This window comes from Myotis lucifugus, unplaced genomic scaffold, assembly GCF_000147115.1.
Source record: "Myotis lucifugus unplaced genomic scaffold, Myoluc2.0 scaffold_41, whole genome shotgun sequence".
Classification (NCBI taxonomy): Eukaryota; Metazoa; Chordata; class Mammalia; order Chiroptera; family Vespertilionidae; genus Myotis; species Myotis lucifugus.
In genome coordinates this window covers 284,891-303,456 of record NW_005871089.1, presented here as the reverse complement: position 1 = coordinate 303,456, position 18,566 = coordinate 284,891, and the positions used below count along the sequence as shown (strand labels likewise).

General features: G+C 40.0%; 1 protein-coding gene across 11 annotated transcripts in view; it reads left to right on the top strand.

Annotated features, from left to right (window-relative positions):
* The first annotated feature begins 2,473 nt into the window (after positions 1–2,473).
* NEMF (nuclear export mediator factor) overlaps positions 2,474–18,566 on the top strand; it is a 69,525-nt gene continuing 53,432 nt past the window's right edge. For 3 of the 11 annotated variants that reach the window (XM_014454980.2, XM_023753074.1, XM_014454979.2), the window contains exons 1-5: positions 2,477–2,617; positions 3,474–3,542; positions 3,668–3,770; positions 9,206–9,331; positions 18,408–18,556. In XM_014454980.2, the coding sequence (XP_014310466.1) occupies positions 2,559–2,617; positions 3,474–3,542; positions 3,668–3,770; positions 9,206–9,331; positions 18,408–18,556 (506 nt within the window). In that variant the 5' untranslated portion in view covers positions 2,477–2,558. Of the gene's footprint in view, positions 2,618–2,779; positions 2,954–3,473; positions 3,543–3,667; positions 3,771–4,659; positions 4,758–9,205; positions 9,332–10,531; positions 10,750–18,407; positions 18,557–18,566 lie in introns of those variants that run through there. The other 8 variants (XM_023753079.1, XM_023753081.1, XM_023753077.1 and 5 more) reach the window with 8 other exon arrangements.

Below are 18,566 nucleotides of genomic sequence, written 5' to 3'. Positions count from 1 at the left end.
AGGACATTCAAAGCAACTTCATATAAGGGGAAAATTAGAAATTTCTGATTCAAATATCCTTTCTTTCTTTCTTTCTTTAATACAGTCCTTGTTTCTTTTTTTAAAATATTTTTATAGATTTCAGAGAGGAAGGGAGAGGAAGAGAGAGAGAGAAACCAATGATGAGAGAGAATCATTAATCAGTTGCCTCCTGCAAGCCCCACACTGGGATCTGAGTCTGCAACCCGGGCATGTGCCCTGACCAGGAATTGAACCATGACCTCCTGGTTCATAGGTCAACACTCAACCACTGAGCCACACTGGCAGGGCATACAGTCCTTGTTTCTTAGCTGGTCATGTGGTTGTAGCTGGTATTTAAAACCACCTTCTTCCACAACCCATTCCATAGTCCCTTTGCCTTCAGGAAGCACTTAAGCTACTCAAGTTTCTTTAACTAGTGGAGTTATCCAAACCTTCATTCCTGAACGATCTTAGCCATTAGTATTCCTGTCTGGATGGAGCTGTAGTTTTTAATTGACTTCCATCTCAGGGTGTGGTAACGCTAAGAAATGCCCTAAGAGATTTACTATATTCCAGATATGATCTTCCTTACCTCCACTGTGGAGTAGCAGTCAAATTTCTCCTTGGTAATCAGGCCCAATCCCCCCACAGTAATTCCCTTCTTTGCCTGTTAATTCATAGTCATGAGGAGCCCAGAGTGACTGTGCAGCAGTCTAAACTTCTAGTTCAGTTGAATTGTGTCCCCTAGTGGAAACGTTCCTTCCTTTATAACTAAGACTTCTAGGCCAGCAGATTATAAGACTGGGGGACACAGGAAGCAAAACTTTTGCTAGTGAGTCACTAGGGGTAATAGTCAGTGGTACCACTCTCATTTCCATCTGTATTAGTGATTTCTGGACTCAATAATATTGGCTGTGGGAGAAAAGGCGTCATATAGTGGATGCTGATTCAGAGCACACACAGCCTCCTGGAGAGACCTTTGCTTCAGTCCTGCAGAGTATTGCCACCTACCTGGTGCTGTAACTGAGCCTTTGAAAGGCCACTTCAACACTATATAAAGCTAGCTGCTTCGGGATAGTGGGAGAAATGGTACAAACAGTGAATTTCATGATCCTATGCTCCTTGTTGCACTTCATTTGCTGTGAAGTGAGTTTCTTGATCAGAAGTAATGCTGTATGGTACACCAGGATATGAAAAAGGCATTCTGTAAGTCCATGGATGGTAGCTTCAGCAGGGAAAGCAAATCTGCTTCTAGAGTAAATGTCTATTCCGGTAAGAGCAAAACCCTGCTCCTTCCATGATGGAGGTGGTCCAGTGTAATCAACCTGCCACCAGGTAGCTGGCTGGTCACCCTGGGGGAATGTGCCATAGACTCAGCGTTGGTCTCTGCTGTTGGCAGTCTTGGCACTCAGCACGGCTGCAGCCAGGTTTGTCTTGGCGAATGGGAGTCCATGTTGCTGAGCCCATGCACAACTTCCATCCTGCCACTATGGCCACCATATTCACGGTCCCATGGAACGATGACCCAGGTGGCTGAGGAAGGAGGCTGGCTGGTATCCACAGAACAGGTTTGTCATCCTATCAACTTGATTATTAAAATCCTCCTCTATTGATGAGTATTTGGTGAGTAGTCACATGGAATGCAAATATATTCACTTTTTTTTTTACCCATTCAGAGAGGTCTATCCACAGACTTCTCCCCCAGACTGCATCATCACTAAATTTCAAATTATGTGCCTTCGAAGTCCCTGGCCACCCAGTCACAGCCCATGAATTGGTATATAATCACATTTCTCCTTCCAAGAAAAATGAACAACCAGGTGCACTGCTGGGAATTCTGCCCACGGGGAGGGTTTTCTCTTCACCACAGTCTTTCAGGAATGTCCCAGAAAGGGGCAGTAGTGCTGCAGCGGTCCATTTGCAGGTGACGCGCACATATCATACAGAACTGTCTATACATCAGTCCCAAGTCTTCTCTTCCTCTGTCAACTGATCCTAGGGAACTCCCCGTGAGAACAGGGTTGCTCCATCTTGGAGAGTAGCGTCCATCAAAATAGGAACTCCTTTTTGCGGGCCGGTTAGCCTTGATTGTTGAGGATAATCATAGGGCCAATGAAACAGTTTGACTTCTTGCATTTCTGCACGTACAAGTAAAGGAGACAGAACCCTACGGCCCCTCTGGGGAAATCAGGGTTTCCTCCCTCATAAACTGCTACCACCAGCAGGGGTCACTATGGAGGCTGGTTTGAGTTCCGAAATACAAGGGGCAAGATAACCGGATTAATCCGTAAACTTCCCAGGAAGGAATGTAGTTTTAATAGAACAGTTGGTATCTCTTTCTGGTACAAAATAAAATTGTTCTGGTACCAAAAAAAAAAAGCGAGTCGACGGGGACTTGATAAACGAATTCTTCCGGAAAGCGACAGAAACGCGTTTAAGGAATATTGGGTCTTCTGCGCGGCCGTAGATCTCCGCCAAGTGCGCCTGCGTGGAAGAGTAGCGGCGTCAAGTCCGGCGATCAGTGGTGAAAGCTGCGGTAGCGACCCTCCGACCTCGCCATGAAGACCCGCTTTAGCACCGTTGACCTCCGTGCGGTACTCGCGGAGCTGAATGCCAGGTAATGTACGGCAGGTGCGGGGAGTGCGGGAGACAGAGGGCCCACGGTTTAAAACAAGACCCGCCCGAGGTTCCCCGCCCCCCGCCCCCTGCCCCGGGCTGTTCTGTGGGCACGGCTAGGCCCTGGTGTGCGAGCGCTCGCCCTCGCCCCGTGGCCCGCGGGGCACCTGGGGACCCAGCGCCCGCGTGCCCCACGGTCTGCCCCCGCGGGTGGCTTGGCTCGCTGGTCTGGGGTCCGGCTATGGCGCGGCTCTCGCTTCGTCGGCCTCAGTCGTCGAGGGTTGGCAGCTGACATTTAGTGAAAAACGAGACGCCGGGTGGACGCCAAGACGCCAGAGTAAGTCATTTGCTTCGGAGGTTCCCAGGCTGGAGGCCCGTTTCCTTTGACACTCCTCGCCCCGAACAGAGGGAGCCTCGCCGTCAGCCGAGGTGACAGATCTGGACTCTAGTCTGGCTTTTTATTACTCAGCCGTGTGAGCTTTGTCATATTTCCCAGGGCCTTGTTCGCCCCCCCCGCCCCCCCCCCTTTTTTAAAATTTTTTTTTCTCTTGCAGTAAATTAAGTGGACTAGACTGCCTTCCCTAAAAAAAACATTGGGTCATTTCAAAGTCACAAGGCACTGTATGGTGTTCCCAGGACTGATGGACCACTTTTGTTCTTAGTGACACTTAAGTTTTGAACTGAAAGCCTGATGGCCTTCGGACTTTGCTCCTTAGTTGACTCTACATCTTCCGAGTCGAAGATTCCTGAAGTCCCCTCTTCCGTAGGCTCTGCTTCCGCCGGCAGCATTAAATTGTGGGAAGGTTTATGTTTCGGATGGTAGTGTGATTTGTTACCTGTTTCCTTTCTCTCTGCAGCTTGCTAGGAATGCGAGTAAACAATGTTTACGATGTGGATAATAAGACGTATCTTATTCGTCTTCAAAAGTAAGGCTTGTTTTATCTTCTGTAATTAAATGAGATTGATTTTTTTTACCAGCACTTTTAGTCTGTTTCACTGAGTTAGCATTGGCAAATGCCCTAAAGAAAAAATCGACTTTTTTCTTCTACAGACCAGACTTTAAAGCAACACTTTTACTTGAATCTGGCATACGAATTCACACAACAGAATTTGAGTGGCCTAAGAATATGATGCCGTCCAGTTTTGCCATGAAGGTAAATTTTAACTTATACTTGAAAGTAAATTTTAAGGCCTTGAGGTTGGTCACTAGCAGTTGAAGTTTTAAAGTAGAAATAAAATAAGATAAGAGTAGTTGATGGACACTGGAATGAATAAAGTGGATGTTTCTTGACTTCTCCTTATTACCCTTCACACCCAATTGTGCTCCAGATCTTTCTGTTCCCACAGTCAGTATTCAAGTTCAAGCTTTTGTAACATTCAGCCTTGTCGTCCCTTAACTATAAATCCATTTCGTGTATCACAACAATTCTGTATTGGACCAAGATTAAATTTTTCTAAAGCATGTTTTTCATATGTTATCTCACATTTTAGGATTCCCTAATTTTTGACTATCCCATATCCTAACGTTCTTGGCTTTCCATGATCTGTTCCTCACCTTCCCCACCCCACCTTTTCCTAGTCTTGTCTTCCATAGCTCACTTTTGAGCTATCAATCTGTATTTTGTTGGAATACTCGGTGACATTAGTATGTTAACAATTATTATATCTTTTTACTTTTTACTTTTCTCCTTGCTTTTCTTTGTACTATTAAACTGAGATTCTGCATTGTGGACATGTTACTCATTTGCTTATTGACATAACAGATATACTGAAAGTTCATGTGCTACAGAGGAAAGGTGTTGGAATCAGATATACCTAACTTTGAATTAATGGTTTTGCCACTCATTTTATAATTTGGAAAAGTTATTTAACCTCTTGGAACTTAGTTTCTTTGAATGTGAAATATGGATAATACCTCCCTCATGGGGTTATTGGTGAGGATGAATTGAAGTAACATGTAAAGCATCTAACACAATGCCTGACACATATTAGGCATCCATATGTATTAATTTCCTTCTTCCTCTCCTCCTCACTTTCCTTCAGAAATTTATTTGTTTGGGCATTGTGTTATTTCATTAGAGGCTTTACAGAGAAGAGCCTTATCCCCAGCAACTTAGAATCTGTTTTGGATTGCAAGTTAGGTAAGTGCTTCCCAGATCACAAGGGCTGTCATAAAATTATCAAATTCCTAAAAGTTTATTTAATAGTAACCCAAAATGGTTCTTTTGGAGATTATCCTTACTAGTAATGCCACTTTATGTTTGTGTAGCACTTTTAAAAGTAGATGGGTAATGCATATTTCATTTAACAACTCAGTGGATATGAAGAACATTTAGTTTTGCAGATGATGTAATAAGCAATAGGATATAATTGTGTAAACATTCCCAAATTAGGCTATAGTATCAATGGGACCTCAAACACTTTAAGAAAACTTAGAATTTTTGAGTTAGGTGTACATGTCAAGCTAAATGTATAGAAAGATTCCCTCTAATGGAGCAGACAATGTTAAGCACTTTATAAATAACTTAAAGAGCTGTTATTGTTGTATGATACAGGCAGGGCCATGTCCAGTACGTGGTAAATCACAGTGTTTGTCTCTAGTTCTCACATTTGGGGATGCCAGCTATGGCTCAGTGGGTGAAAGGTTGTTTTCACCAAGCTGCTAATAAGGAAATAAGCAAACAAAACAGGATTTATATATGTACTCTGTGTCCACACATACTCATGATAAATAATCCCTTTTTCACCATTCCATGGTGCCAACTTTTGTTCCTCACAAGGATGCCTTTTATGCTCATTTTAACTCTACTTTTTTTTTTTAATTATTTAATCCTCACCTGAGGATATTTTTCCCATTGATCTTTAGGGAGAGAGTGGGAGAGAAAGTGGGAGTGGGGTACATATGTATGTGTATATATACATATACATATACATATACATATACATATACATATACATATACACTAGAGGCCCGGTGCACAAAAATTTGTGCACTTGGGGGGGGGGGCGTCCCTCAGCCCGGCCTGCGCCCATTTGCAGTCCAGGACCCCTTGGGGGATATCCACCTGTTGACTTAGGCCCACTCCCCAGGGGATCAGGCCTAAGTTTGCAGTCAGACATCCTTCTGGCAGCCAGGGAGCCCTTGGGGGATGTCCGACTAAAGGCTTAGGCCCCCAAGGGATCGGGCCTAAACCATTAGTTGGACATTTTTAGGGCTGCCACGGAGGGGGGGAGAGGCTCCTGCCACCACCTCTGCGCTGGCCAGCCATGAGCCAGCTTCTGGCTGAGTGGCACTCCCCATATGGAAGTGCACTGACCACCAGGGGGCAGCTCCTGCATTGAGCGTCTGCCCCCTGGTGGCCAGTGTGCATCATAGCAACCGGCCATTCTGCCATTCAGTCAATTTGCATATTAGCCTTTTATTATTATATAGGATGTCCCTATTTCCCCCCTTTTGCCCCCTCTACCCAGCTCTTGCCCCCCACTTCTCTCTGGCCATCACCATACTGTTGTCTGTGTCCATGGGTTGTGCATATATTTTCTTTGGCTAATCCCTTCTTTAAATTCACTTCTTTAAATTTTTATTTTCAGATAAGTCCTTATAACTGCACTATTATATATTTTCTATTATATCATTTAGAATTAAGATATTTTTTAATTGAACCCTTGTAAATTTTAGCACAATTTAATAAATTATGCTAGAAGCAATTAGGAGATTTTTCATGTAATGCAGATACATTTCAATTAATATTTTATTTTTAATTTTTTAATATTTTAATTTGAAATAATCTCATACATGTAAAAAAAACTATAAAATACTACAGCATATTATATGTACCCTTCACCCAATTTCTTAGGTGTTAATAATTTAAACATAACCATTATACAACTAACAAAATTTGGAATATATTTTTCTTATAATCTCTTTAATGTTACTTAATCCATTTACTTTGTTTTTGTTAATCTTCACCCAAGGATATTTTTCCATTGAATTTTAGAGAGAGTGAAGGGAAAGGGAGGGACACATTGATTGGTTGCCTCCTGCACATGCTCTGATAGGGACTGGGGATCAAGCCAGCAACTGAGGTACATGCCCTTGACTGGAATCGAACCTGGGACCCTTCAGTCCACGGGCTAATGCTCTATCCACTGAGCAAAACAGGCTGCAGCTTAATTCATTTACTTTTAATCTATATGTGTCTTTATATTTAAAGTGAGTTTTGTTTTTGATTCACCCTCATAATCTGTCTTAATTGGTGCATTTATGCCACTGACTTTCAGAGTGCTTACTGATAGAGTTACTACCATATCAGGTGGCTTCTGGGGCTTCTGGGGCTGGCCTGCGGCCCAGGATCGGATCCGTTCACGGGTGGCAGGCGGCTTCTGGGGCTTCTGGGGCCAGCCAGTGGCCCGGGATCAGATCCAATCACGGGCAGCAGGCGGGCAGCTTCTGGGGCTTCCAGGGCCGGCCTGTGGCCCGGGATCGGATCCGATCACGGGCGGCAGGCAGGCGGCTTCTGGGGTCGCCCACGGGGGCCTGGATGGTGGCCCGGGACCGGATCCGATCATGGATGGCGGCTCACGCTGGCAGCTCACACTGTCCCGCCCTGCCTGCAGTATGCAAATTAACCACCATCTTTGTTTGCGGTTAATTTGCATATCTCGATGATTAGCCGATGGGAGGCGTAGCGAAGGTACGGTCAATTACCATGTTTGTCTATTATTAGATAGGAAGGATATATATATCCTATCACACACACATACAGGCGGGGCGTGGGGGAGAGACAGAGAAACATTGATGTGAGAAAGACACATCGACTGGTTGCCTCCTGTACCTACCTCGACCAGGGCCAGGCATCAAACCTGCAATTGAGGTACAGGCCCTTGACTGGTAATTAAATCCGAGACCTTTCAGGGTAAGGGCCGACACACCTCTGAGCAAAACCAGCCAGGGCTAACTCTACATTTCTTGAATAAGTAGATTACTGAGGGACTCTAGAAGGCTTGATGGTGATTTTCCCCTGGGGATTTAAAGATAGCCCTATATGTAGGTCATTGTTTAAATCAACATCCATATAGGTTACTCTTAAATCAGAACTGTTGAATAGGAGAAGGAAGTTGTTTATTCTATGAAGTTTGAAAATTCTTCTTATATCTGCCTGAATATATAAGTACATAAAATGAAAATTTTAGTCAATTTGAAAGATAGGTCTGGAGGAGACTATTCTTAGTTGTGAAAGAGTGGACAGTCATTCTAAGAGTGACTCTATATTTCTTTTTTTCTTTTTTTTAAGGTGGTTTTAGGTTAACTTCTCTGTAAAATTTATGTTGAATCTGAGTGTTGAAGAAAAGAAAGCATTCTTTCTTACTGGTCTAGACTAAAGGGTCTTTCAAATTCAAAAATTAGATACAGTTGTAAGATTTTTTTTTAGGGGCTACAGAGTAGTCTTGTTTCTGTTCCATATGTATAATAATAAAAGTGTAATATGTAAATTGACCGAACGGCCGAACAGCGTAACGACTGTCCGGATGACTTTCCAGACGATGCTGCAGCTGCAAAGGCCTACTCTTGCACGAATATTGTGCATCGGGCCTCTAGTACTTAAATATTTATACTGAAGAATGGTACAAGTAATCTAAAATAAAAGGTATTTATCAAGTAATTTGTATTCCGGTTTAACATGCTAATTTTATTCTAATTGCTAATAAGAACAATAACTTTATGACTAGGGATGTGAGGAATGAGATTTCATAATCAATAGGAGTTATATTATATTTGGATTTCAGCTAGGTTGAGCAAAAGCTTGGAGATAGTACCAGAAGATTCTACTTGGGTTATATCAATAAAGTTTGTGACAATAGCAGGTAATTAGATATAAGTTGGAGGACTAATTTCCACAATACCAATAAGCTCATGGTTTAGAATTGTATTTGAAGTGGAAGATTAATGGAAACGTAATTAATTTTGAACACAAACACACAAGGAAATTTGGGATACTTAAAAGATTGGAGTAGATAGAGACTTTAAAAAAAAAAAAAAAAGGTTATTGCCCCAGCCGATTGGGCTCACTGGATAGAGTGTCTACCCGAGGATTGAAGGGTCCAGGGTTCGATTCTGGTCAAGGGCATATACCTAGGTTGCAGGTTCGATTGTGGTTGGGCGAGTGCAGGAAGCAACCAATCAATGTTGCTCTCTTACATCAATGTTTCTTTCTCTCTCTCTCTCTCTCTCCCCCTCTCTTCCTCTCTTTGAAAACGAAAAGGTTATGGCTTTGAGTGAAGTCATCAGGTTGAGAACAAGGGATTTAGCAGTGGTATAAAACAACAAGTAAATTTCACTATGGGCCTATCATTATCTACTTAAATATTGAATATAAAATACTGTTTCAGAGTTAGCATTTAGAGTTGTCTAAACCAAAATGTTTTTCCTCTTATTACCTGTAAGCTTTTATTTTATATTGTTTTATTTGTAACTTTAATAATATTCCTGATGCTAATGAAAAGAAAAAAACATATTTATAATCCAATACCAAATGATTAAGAATTAACTATACTAGTATAAATGCATTTTTCTTCTGTTTTTTACTAGTGCCGAAAACATTTGAAGAGTCGGAGATTAGTCAGTGCAAAACAGCTTGGTGTGGATAGAATTGTAGATTTTCAATTTGGAAGTGATGAAGCTGCATATCACTTAATCATTGAACTCTATGACAGGGTAAGTTAAATTTGGGGCATCGGGCGAGGGAGAATTCATCATTATATTGTTAATTATTCATGTAATAGTGCTGTAAAACATGGGTGGGGAAACATTTTTTCTGTATCAAAGGCTATTATTGATACATTAGGATAATAAGTGCCAAACAAGTTAAATACAGTTTTCCAGTTATTAACTGGAGATTAGAATTTAGGCAGATCTCAGCCATTTAAAATGGCATTATGAATGTAGGAGATGAAGATCTGAGAATTGAGGACATCATCTGTTACATTTCAGGACTACTGTGATGCAACCAGAAAATAGATAGTTGTGTCATAAATAAGACAGCAGTTGAGACTCAGGGACATTGCCATGTTTTCATAGTGTCATCAGTCCTAAGAGGAAGAATACTGATGTGTTCACCATTCTTGCTCCCTGCCTCTCACTTATTCCACTGGTCACCAAATTCTTTCTTAACTATTTTATGAGCCACTTACAGCAAAATAAATTCTATATGCATCAAAAATTTAAATGTATAAGAGGAGGAATTTAAAATGTAGGAAGAGAAAAAAACAAGTGGTCCAATGGTCAGTTATCAAAATCAACCAAGGTCTCTAAAAAGGATCCTCAGTGAGGCAAGGTGACCTGGCTCTTGATTTAGTCATGTGTCTGGAAGTGTAGCCATCTTTGAAGTGGATGCTTTTTTGAAGTAGATGCCTTTGCAACCAAAGCTTAAGTTAGGTACTTTCATTACAAAAAAAGAGAAAACCCAACTGTCAGGGCTGGGACTGGAGATGAACCATGCTTATGTTTCCTTTGTATGATATTAATATTTTCAACTCTTTAGAATGACAGGAGGAAGATGTATAGTTGAAATAATATCAAGAATATTGTTTAATTTTTATAAACCTAACTTCAGGAAAATGAGTCTAATTTAAGGAAGATCTTTGTCATGCTCCTTTGGAGTGGTGAGCAAAAAATGCAAATAGTTTGGCTGGTGTGGCTCAGTGGTTGAGCGTCCACCCATGAATTGGGGGGTCAGGGTTCAATTTCCAGTCTGGACACATGCACGGGTTTTGGGCTCCATTCCCAGTGTGGGACTTGCAGGAGGCAGCCGATTACTGATTCTCTCATCATTGATGTTTCTCTCTCTTTTCCTCTCTCTGAAATCAATAAAAATATTTTTTTAATGCAAATAGGGGCTCTGAATAGAAATATTAGACCTAGTTTAATGAAACTAGAGAACACCGAAGACAGAAAACAACCAGAAAGGAAGACTAATTGCTCATGAAAAAAAATCAGTAGACACATTGTTAACCCACAAAAACTGAGAGACCATTTCAGAAGACAGAAATTACTGAGAAGTGGGTTAGAAGCAATAAAGAAAAATACATGGTACAATTTTATGTTTCAGAAAACTGAAAATGACAGGTGATCAAGTGAGTACCTTGCAGGTCTTTCCACAGGCCAAAGAATCCTATTATCACTACTCCTTTCTCTACTACCCAAAACTAACATTTCATGGAGCTAGTAAACCAGCCATCTTCTACGGATAATTCTATATAAAGTCTTTCTTAGAAGTATGTATGTTCCACCCAGCTGGCGTGGCTCCATGATTGAGTGTTGACTTATGAACCAGGAGGTCACAGTTCAGTTCCCAGTCAGGGCACATGCCTGGGTTGTGGGCTCTCTCATCATTAATGTTTCTATCTCTCTCTCCCTCTCCTTCTCTGAAATCAATAAAAATATATTTTTACAAAAGAAGTATATATGTCCCATGTCAAGGTAGGGTTGCATTATTCATAGAGATTACTAATAATTCAGAGTCCCAAACTTCAGCAAGCTTTCTCTGTATATTAATGCCTAGAGGAGCAACATGAATAATTCCACAGCTTTGTACAACTTTGAATAAATTTGTGTTCTTAAATGCTATACATATGTAAACAAGGAATCATAGAAGTCATGTTCTCATGCTGTTTAGCAGACTTGTGTAGAATGTATCAACAGAGTATTCAGAAAAGTGCTATTAGCCACTTGGAAGGAGTGCAAACATCATTCACCCAAACCACAATTGATTTAAAAACATATTTTCAATGTAAAAAGTGAAGCCATAGAAGTACTATGTAAAAATATGGATTAACATTGGTGAATTTGGGATGAAAAAGACTTCTAAACCTAACACTGGAAACAAATACTAATAGAGAGGACTACTAATTCTAGAACTGCATAAGGCAGAAAACACTGAACTGTATTGGAAGATGAAAAACTGGAAAAAGATATATACATTTAATTTTATTGATTTCAGAGAGGAAGGGAGAGGGAGAGAGATAGAAACATCAATGATGAGAGAGAATCACCAATCAGCTGCCTCTTGCACGCCCCCTACTGGGAATTGAGCCACAACCCAACCATGTGCCTTTGACTGGAATCAAACCTGGGACCCTTCAGTCCGCAGGCTAATGCTTTATCCATTGAGCCAAACCAGCTAGGGCTGGGGAAAGATATTTTAACTTGTGCCATAAAAAGATGTGCATAACCCTATGTATGCAATTTTCATAAAGCACTTAAGTGGAAAAAGGCAAAGTGCTTGATTAGACAGTTCAAAAAAGAATAAATACAAATATAAAAGCGTGAGTACATGCCTACATTCATGAATTACTGAATAAGTGCCGAGGGCTCCTGGGCTGCCATAGGGATGTCTGACTGCCAGCTTAGGCTCGATCCCCTGGGAAGCAGGCCTAAGCCAGCAGGTGGACATCCCTTCAGGGATCCCGGACTGCGAGTAGACATGGGCTGGGCTGAGGGACCCCTGTGTGCTCCCCCCCACCCCCACTCCCTGCATGAATTTTGTGCACTGGGCCTCTAGTATGTAATTAAACAATTAGAAAGTTTGACAACCAGTATTAGCATAAATGTAGAGGAACAAAAGTGGATAAAAACACTTTCAGAAGATTATTTGACAGTATATAAGATGATTTTTAATGTTTATGTACATAACCTTTGACTCAGGAATTTCACTTCTAGTAATTTGTCATAAGCAATTGAGACATTTCTCTTAAAACCAGTTTTGCCATTAATGAGATAAATTTTTGACAGTTACAAAAATAGTATATTGTCTGGCAACCATTGTTTCTATTGAAATCAGTGTCAATAATACTGTTGCTTCGAAGGTATTTGGCCCTTTTATCTGGAAGCCTTAACATTTTTTGGTTTTGGTTTTCAGTAGTTTGTTGTGACATGCCTAGTTGAGTTTTTCTTTGTAATTGTCTTACTGGGGTTCATGTTGCTTCTAGAATCTTTGACTTGGTATTTTTCATCAGTTTTGGGAAATTCAGCCATATTTTCTTTTGACTTGTCTTCCAATTCACTAATTTATTGCTATCAGACAAGAATCATTTGGCATCATTTGGAATTGCTCTATTATCTGACACCTCTAAGTGACTGGTTTCTTACGTTTATTGGGTAATGTTGGCTAATAATATATAATTTTCAGGTGTACAAGATTAAAATTCAATATTTGTGTACTCAATTGCGTGCTCCCCATTCAAAGTCTAGTTTTCTTCCATTACTATATATTTGCCCTCCCCCTACCCTCTTTCCCCTTTGGTAACCACCATTTTGTTGTCTGTAGCTATGAATTTTGAGTATCTGTTTTTATGGTCTGTTGTTCCTTTGATTTAAATTACATTGTCTTGTTTCTTGACATGCCTGGTTATTTTATTGTGTGCAGGCATTGAGTAGGAAAAATATACTGTGAGACCTGGAAAGATGCCTTCATTTAAAGATGATATTTGTTTGCTTTTAACAGGTAGCTAAGGGCACATGTAATCCCAGATTACCTTACTTTAGTTAAATTGAATTGATTAGAAGTTGACCCTAGGAAAGCTGGTATATTTCCAGTTTACCCCTTCTTCTGGGATGTATACTTTTGAGGTCACTACTCATAGCTGGACTTATCAGGGCTACCCCTCACCACCATCCCCCCAAGACTTTTCGCTTGGGCCCTGAACTCCAATTTTTATTCCCCTTAGTTGTCCTGTGAGTCTATCAGAATTTAGACAAATGATCCTAGGGGAAAAGTAGCCCCAAGTATGGGGATCACCTTTCTGAGTTTTCTTCTCCTAGATTTTGGTCCTGTAAATGTTACCTGCCCAGTTAGCATTTTTTTTTATTTCTTAAAAGGCATGCTTTGTGTATTTCATTCAGTTTTTCTATTTTTCAGTAGGACAGTGGTTGCGATTATCTAGTAATAGTACATGAATATATTCTCAGTATATAGAGAATTAGGTAGCATTAAAATTGAAGGTTTTGCCCTGGCCGGTATGGCTTAGTTGGTTGAGCATTGTTCCATGTACCTAGTGGTCACTGGTTTGATTCCCCGTCAGGTAACATGCCCAGGTTGTGGGTTCCATTCCCAGTAGGGGACATGCAGGAGGCAGCCTATCAGTGTTTCTCTCTCTCCCTCTCCCTTCCTTTCTCCATAATCAATTTTAAAATATTTTAAAAATAAATATATATTTTTTTAAATGGGAGGTTTAACTACTCCTAGTTCAAATAAATTCCTCATACTAACGTAACATGTCTAGTGTCCTATTTATGGTCCCCTTTCTCTGCCTTGCCCCACTCCCCCAACAAAAGAAAATAAAAAAAATTTTCATTTGAGGGTTAACATCTCTAGAATTTAACTAATTGCAGGCATGCCTTAGGTTTAGGTCAATACACTTATTACCCCTTATCTGTGGTTTTGCATTCCTTGGTTTCAGTTACCCCTGGTCAACCATGGTCAAAAAATATTAAATGGAAAATTCCAGAAATAATTCAGAAGTTTTAAATTGCATACCATTCTGAGTAGCATGATGAAATCTTGTGTGCCTTCCCATTCTGGCATCTCCCCTGCCAATGTGCATCATTGCTTTATTCCAAGTGTGGGGAGCACCTGCAGTGTTTTGGACAGGTTCAAGCCTTGGACTGATGAGAGGGCACAGTCCTCTCATTGACACGTTCAAGTCCCAGCTTGGAGGGCAGGGCCTTCCCAGCACAATGATAGCCAACAGCTGTAGTTGTAAGCTTTAGCCTATGGTCCGAACACGTGGCCCTACGTGCCTGAGTGATGTAGGCTTGATAGAGTTCAGGTGCATGCAGTTGAGTAGGATTGAAACCCACAAGAATATTGTAAACATCTTGATCATGCCCTTACTTTGCCTCGTGGCATCTGCTATAAAATAGACACAGCTTGTGGGCATCGTCGCTGTCTCTCAGAGAAGCAGCGTCCTACCGAGACCCAGCTTTCATTCTCTTGTCTGTCTTTTCTAAGCCTTTCAGCCGCCCCCACTCAGGTTTACCCTTGGCCGTGCTGGTGGGGCACATCCAAGTATTCGTGCTGTATATGTAGCCATCTCTGTTATCAGATTGACTGTCCTGTATCTCAGTGCTTGTATTCAAGTACCGTATTTTATTTAATAACGACCCCAAAGCATAATAGCAGTGATGCTGACAATTCAAATATGCCAAAGAGAGGTCTTAAAAGTGCTTCCTTTAATCAGGGGTGGAGAACGTCCAGTCCCACAGGCCCCGGCACGGCCCACAAAATAATTTGGTCTGACCCTGCCAAGGCATTAGGGGAGAGTTAATTAAATGTTCGACCACATACAACAGGCTAATTTTTAAGTTGATGATTTTGTATGGCGCTCAAATGATAAATATCCAAATGGCCCTTGACAGAAAAAAAGGTTCCCTACCCTACTTTAAGTATAAAGGTATGTGTTTGGGGAGGGGGGGCACATAGTAAATTAGAATCCAAAGTTTCAGTCATCCACAAAGGGTCTTGGAACTTATCCCCTGTGGATAAGGGGGGACTACTCCATGCTTGCAATCTAGGATAAGGCTTATATATCATACACGGACCTTTCTGGGGTTTTTTTCCTGTTTCAATTTAAACTTAGCACTTAATGATACCTAAAAATTCTTTCAGTAGTATGAGTGAATTTGTGTAGTCTTTATTATTTTAAAAATCTAAACCTTTTTATCTTGTAATAATTATAGATTTATAGAAAAGTTGCAAAAATAATTCAGAAAGTTCCTATATACCTTTTGCCTAGTTTTTCTTAATGTTAACATCTTACATAACCATGGTACATTTGTCAAAACTAAGAAATTAACATTGGTACATTACTATTAATTACACTGTAGACTTTATTTGGATTTCACCAGTTTTTTCTACTCATGACCTTTTTCTGTTCCAGGATCGAATTCAGGATACCCCATGGCATTTAGGATCTTTCTATTTTGAACTTTCTGAGCAATTGGCATGCATACAGTCTAGGTTCCAGAGGTCCAGTTAGTGATGAGTTTGGAATAGATATTAAGGATTTATATATGAGAGTTATGTGCTTGGGAATTTTCATAGTCACTGTGATATCAAGAGAGGTAGGTTGGTTGATGCTTAGAATAGATCATGAAGATTGCTCTTTCCTCTGTCTATACCAGGGTTTGATCTTCAAAGTTTCATGTCAAAGATTTTGATGTGTCGTTTATCTAGAATTGACCAGGCTTTGGGTAAAGAGGCTATTGTTACTCAAACTCATTTAAGAAAGTCGGTTTATTAATTTTTCTTTTGTTGTTTTGTATGTTTTTTGTTAATCCTCACCCAAAGATATTTTTCCATTGATTTTTAGAGAGAGTGGAAGGAAGGGGGAGAGATGTGAGAGAGACACATTGATTGATTGCCTCCTGCACATACCTTGACCAGGGCCAGGGATTGAGCCTACAACTGAGGTGCATGCCCTTGACTGGACTCAAACCCGGGACTTTGGCTCTATGTATTGAGCCAAATCAGCTAGGACCAGTTTATTAATTTGTAATAAGAAGTTCCATTAGGAAAGACTCTGGAGAAAGTAAGTTAAGATCAGAAGGTACTTTATTGTGTATATCAGAGTCAAGCATAGTATTTCCCAAAATATGTTCCTTGCATACCACTTCCATAAGATAATAGGTGTGCCTAGAAAAATGAGTCCCATAGTCATAAAAATTTGAGGAACTTTGAGAATAAGGTAAAAATTTAACTCTAGGACTTATAAATTTCTTTAATATGATAATGTGATATGTACATTTCCTGGAGAAGGATATGTTATATAGAATTCCCAAAGCTAACTTGATCACAGAATTCTTTTTTTTTTTTAATGGGAATAGGGAGAGCCATCTTACAGAATACTTTTGGGAAACCTTGGTTTAAGAAAAGCCTTTTCAGGGAAGTAACTGCCTTCCTGGAATCTTTCAGGTGTTCTGGGTAACTACACAGTTTGATTCAGTAGACATTTACTAGTATTGTGCCCACCTTCTATGTGCCAGGCTCTATAGCCAGGTCTGTTTTTCAAGTCACATCTTCCTGAACAAGAGACTATATCAGTGATGGTGAACCTTTTGAGCTCGGCATGTCAGCATTTTGAAAAACCCTAACTTAACTCTGGTGCCGTGTCACATATAGAAATTTGTTGATATTTGCAACCATAGTAAAACAAAGATTTATATTTTTGATATTTATTTTATATATTTAAATGCCATTTAACAAAGAAAAATCAACCAAAAAAATGAGTTCGTGTGTCACCTCTGACACGCGTGTCATAGGTTCGCCATCACTGCACTATATGGACTTCTATTCCAGCCCTCTGCTTTCCTTCTCCAGTTAATTTTTTGTTCTTTAAGTTAAATAAATGTTTAAAAATTTACATGCATGGTTGCTTTGAAGTCAGATTCTTTAGCAGTAGGTGCATATACTCTCTTAACACCTAGTAACAACTTCTGGTTATCTTTCTCTCAAGTGAATGGTGTTCCCATCTACTGAAGCCATTTATCTTGCAAACTGTCATTCCTCAAGAGATTGGGGCCATTTTACCATCTTCTATGACCAACTTCTAAGTAGTTGCTAAGGCATTTGTGACTATTTTCATGGATGCTTCTTTTAATTATGCAATAACACCTGTCTTCACAGTAATCAATTTGAAAGGTTGTATTCTTTGGGCAGTTTTATTTTCATTAGGTTCTTTTGGTTGAAAAGATTATGTAACAATATTAAATTTTAAAAAGTCTTTTAAACCTTAACTCTTTAGTAAATATTATCGTTTTTCTCTATATTTGCCTTCTACTTCCTAAGATACAGAAATTTTTTGTCTTGCTATTTATCTGACAGTATAAACAATTTTCTACTTTTTTTTTTACATAGTCTTCATAAGTTAACAGCTTATGTTGTATATCATATTTATTTATTTAACAGTTTTCCCAATATTTACATTTAGGTTGTTTCTATTTTTTTATTGTAAGTAACTGCAGTGAATAGCTTCAAGCGTATAGTTTTTTGTTTTATTGAGTTATTACATTAGGCAACATTATCAATTGTGGAATTACTTAGACGATGGGTATCACTGTCTTTATTGCGACATAATGCGCCCTGGCTGACGTAGCTCAGTTGGTTGGAGGGTCATCCTGAACACCAAAAGGTGGCTGGTTCGATTTAGGTCGGGGCACATACACACTTTGGGGGTTCGATCCCCGATTGGGGCACATGTGGGAGGCAACCGATCAATGTTTCACTCTCACATGAGTGTGTCTATCTTCTCTCTCCCCCTTCCTCTCTCTAAAAAATCAATAAAAATTTTTAAAAAGACACAGTGCAGGTGAAAATATATAAGCATACCTCATTTTATTGCTCCTCGCTTTATGACACTTTGGCTTCACCCATGTTACATGTTACGATTTTTGCAACTTGAAAGCAAGACCTTCCACCAGCAAAAAAAATTACAACTCACTTTATTGTGATACTTTATTGCAGTGGCCTGGGACTGAATCAGCAATATCTGTGAGATTGCTTGGCTTCTGAAATATATATCTGTTCTGTTTTTCATAATAAGATACAGTGTTTGTAGACCTGTCTCATGAAAGTACAGCAGTAAGTTCAGCTGGTGGTCATCAAGGTCAAATGCTTTCTGTAATTTCATTTCTGGAGCCTTGATGAGGTTTTTAAGAGCCTACATTTTCTTTCTCAGTTTTTAAGCTTCAAAAATGATATGGGATAAGCATTAAATTATATTTTATTCTATTATAGGGGAACATTGTTCTTACAGATTATGAGTATCTAATTTTAAATATCCTAAGATTTCGAACTGATGAGTCAGATGAAGTTAAGTTTGCTGTTCGTGAACGCTATCCCGTTGATCATGCTAGAGCTGTTGAACCTTTGCTTACCTTGGAAAGGTAACATGTT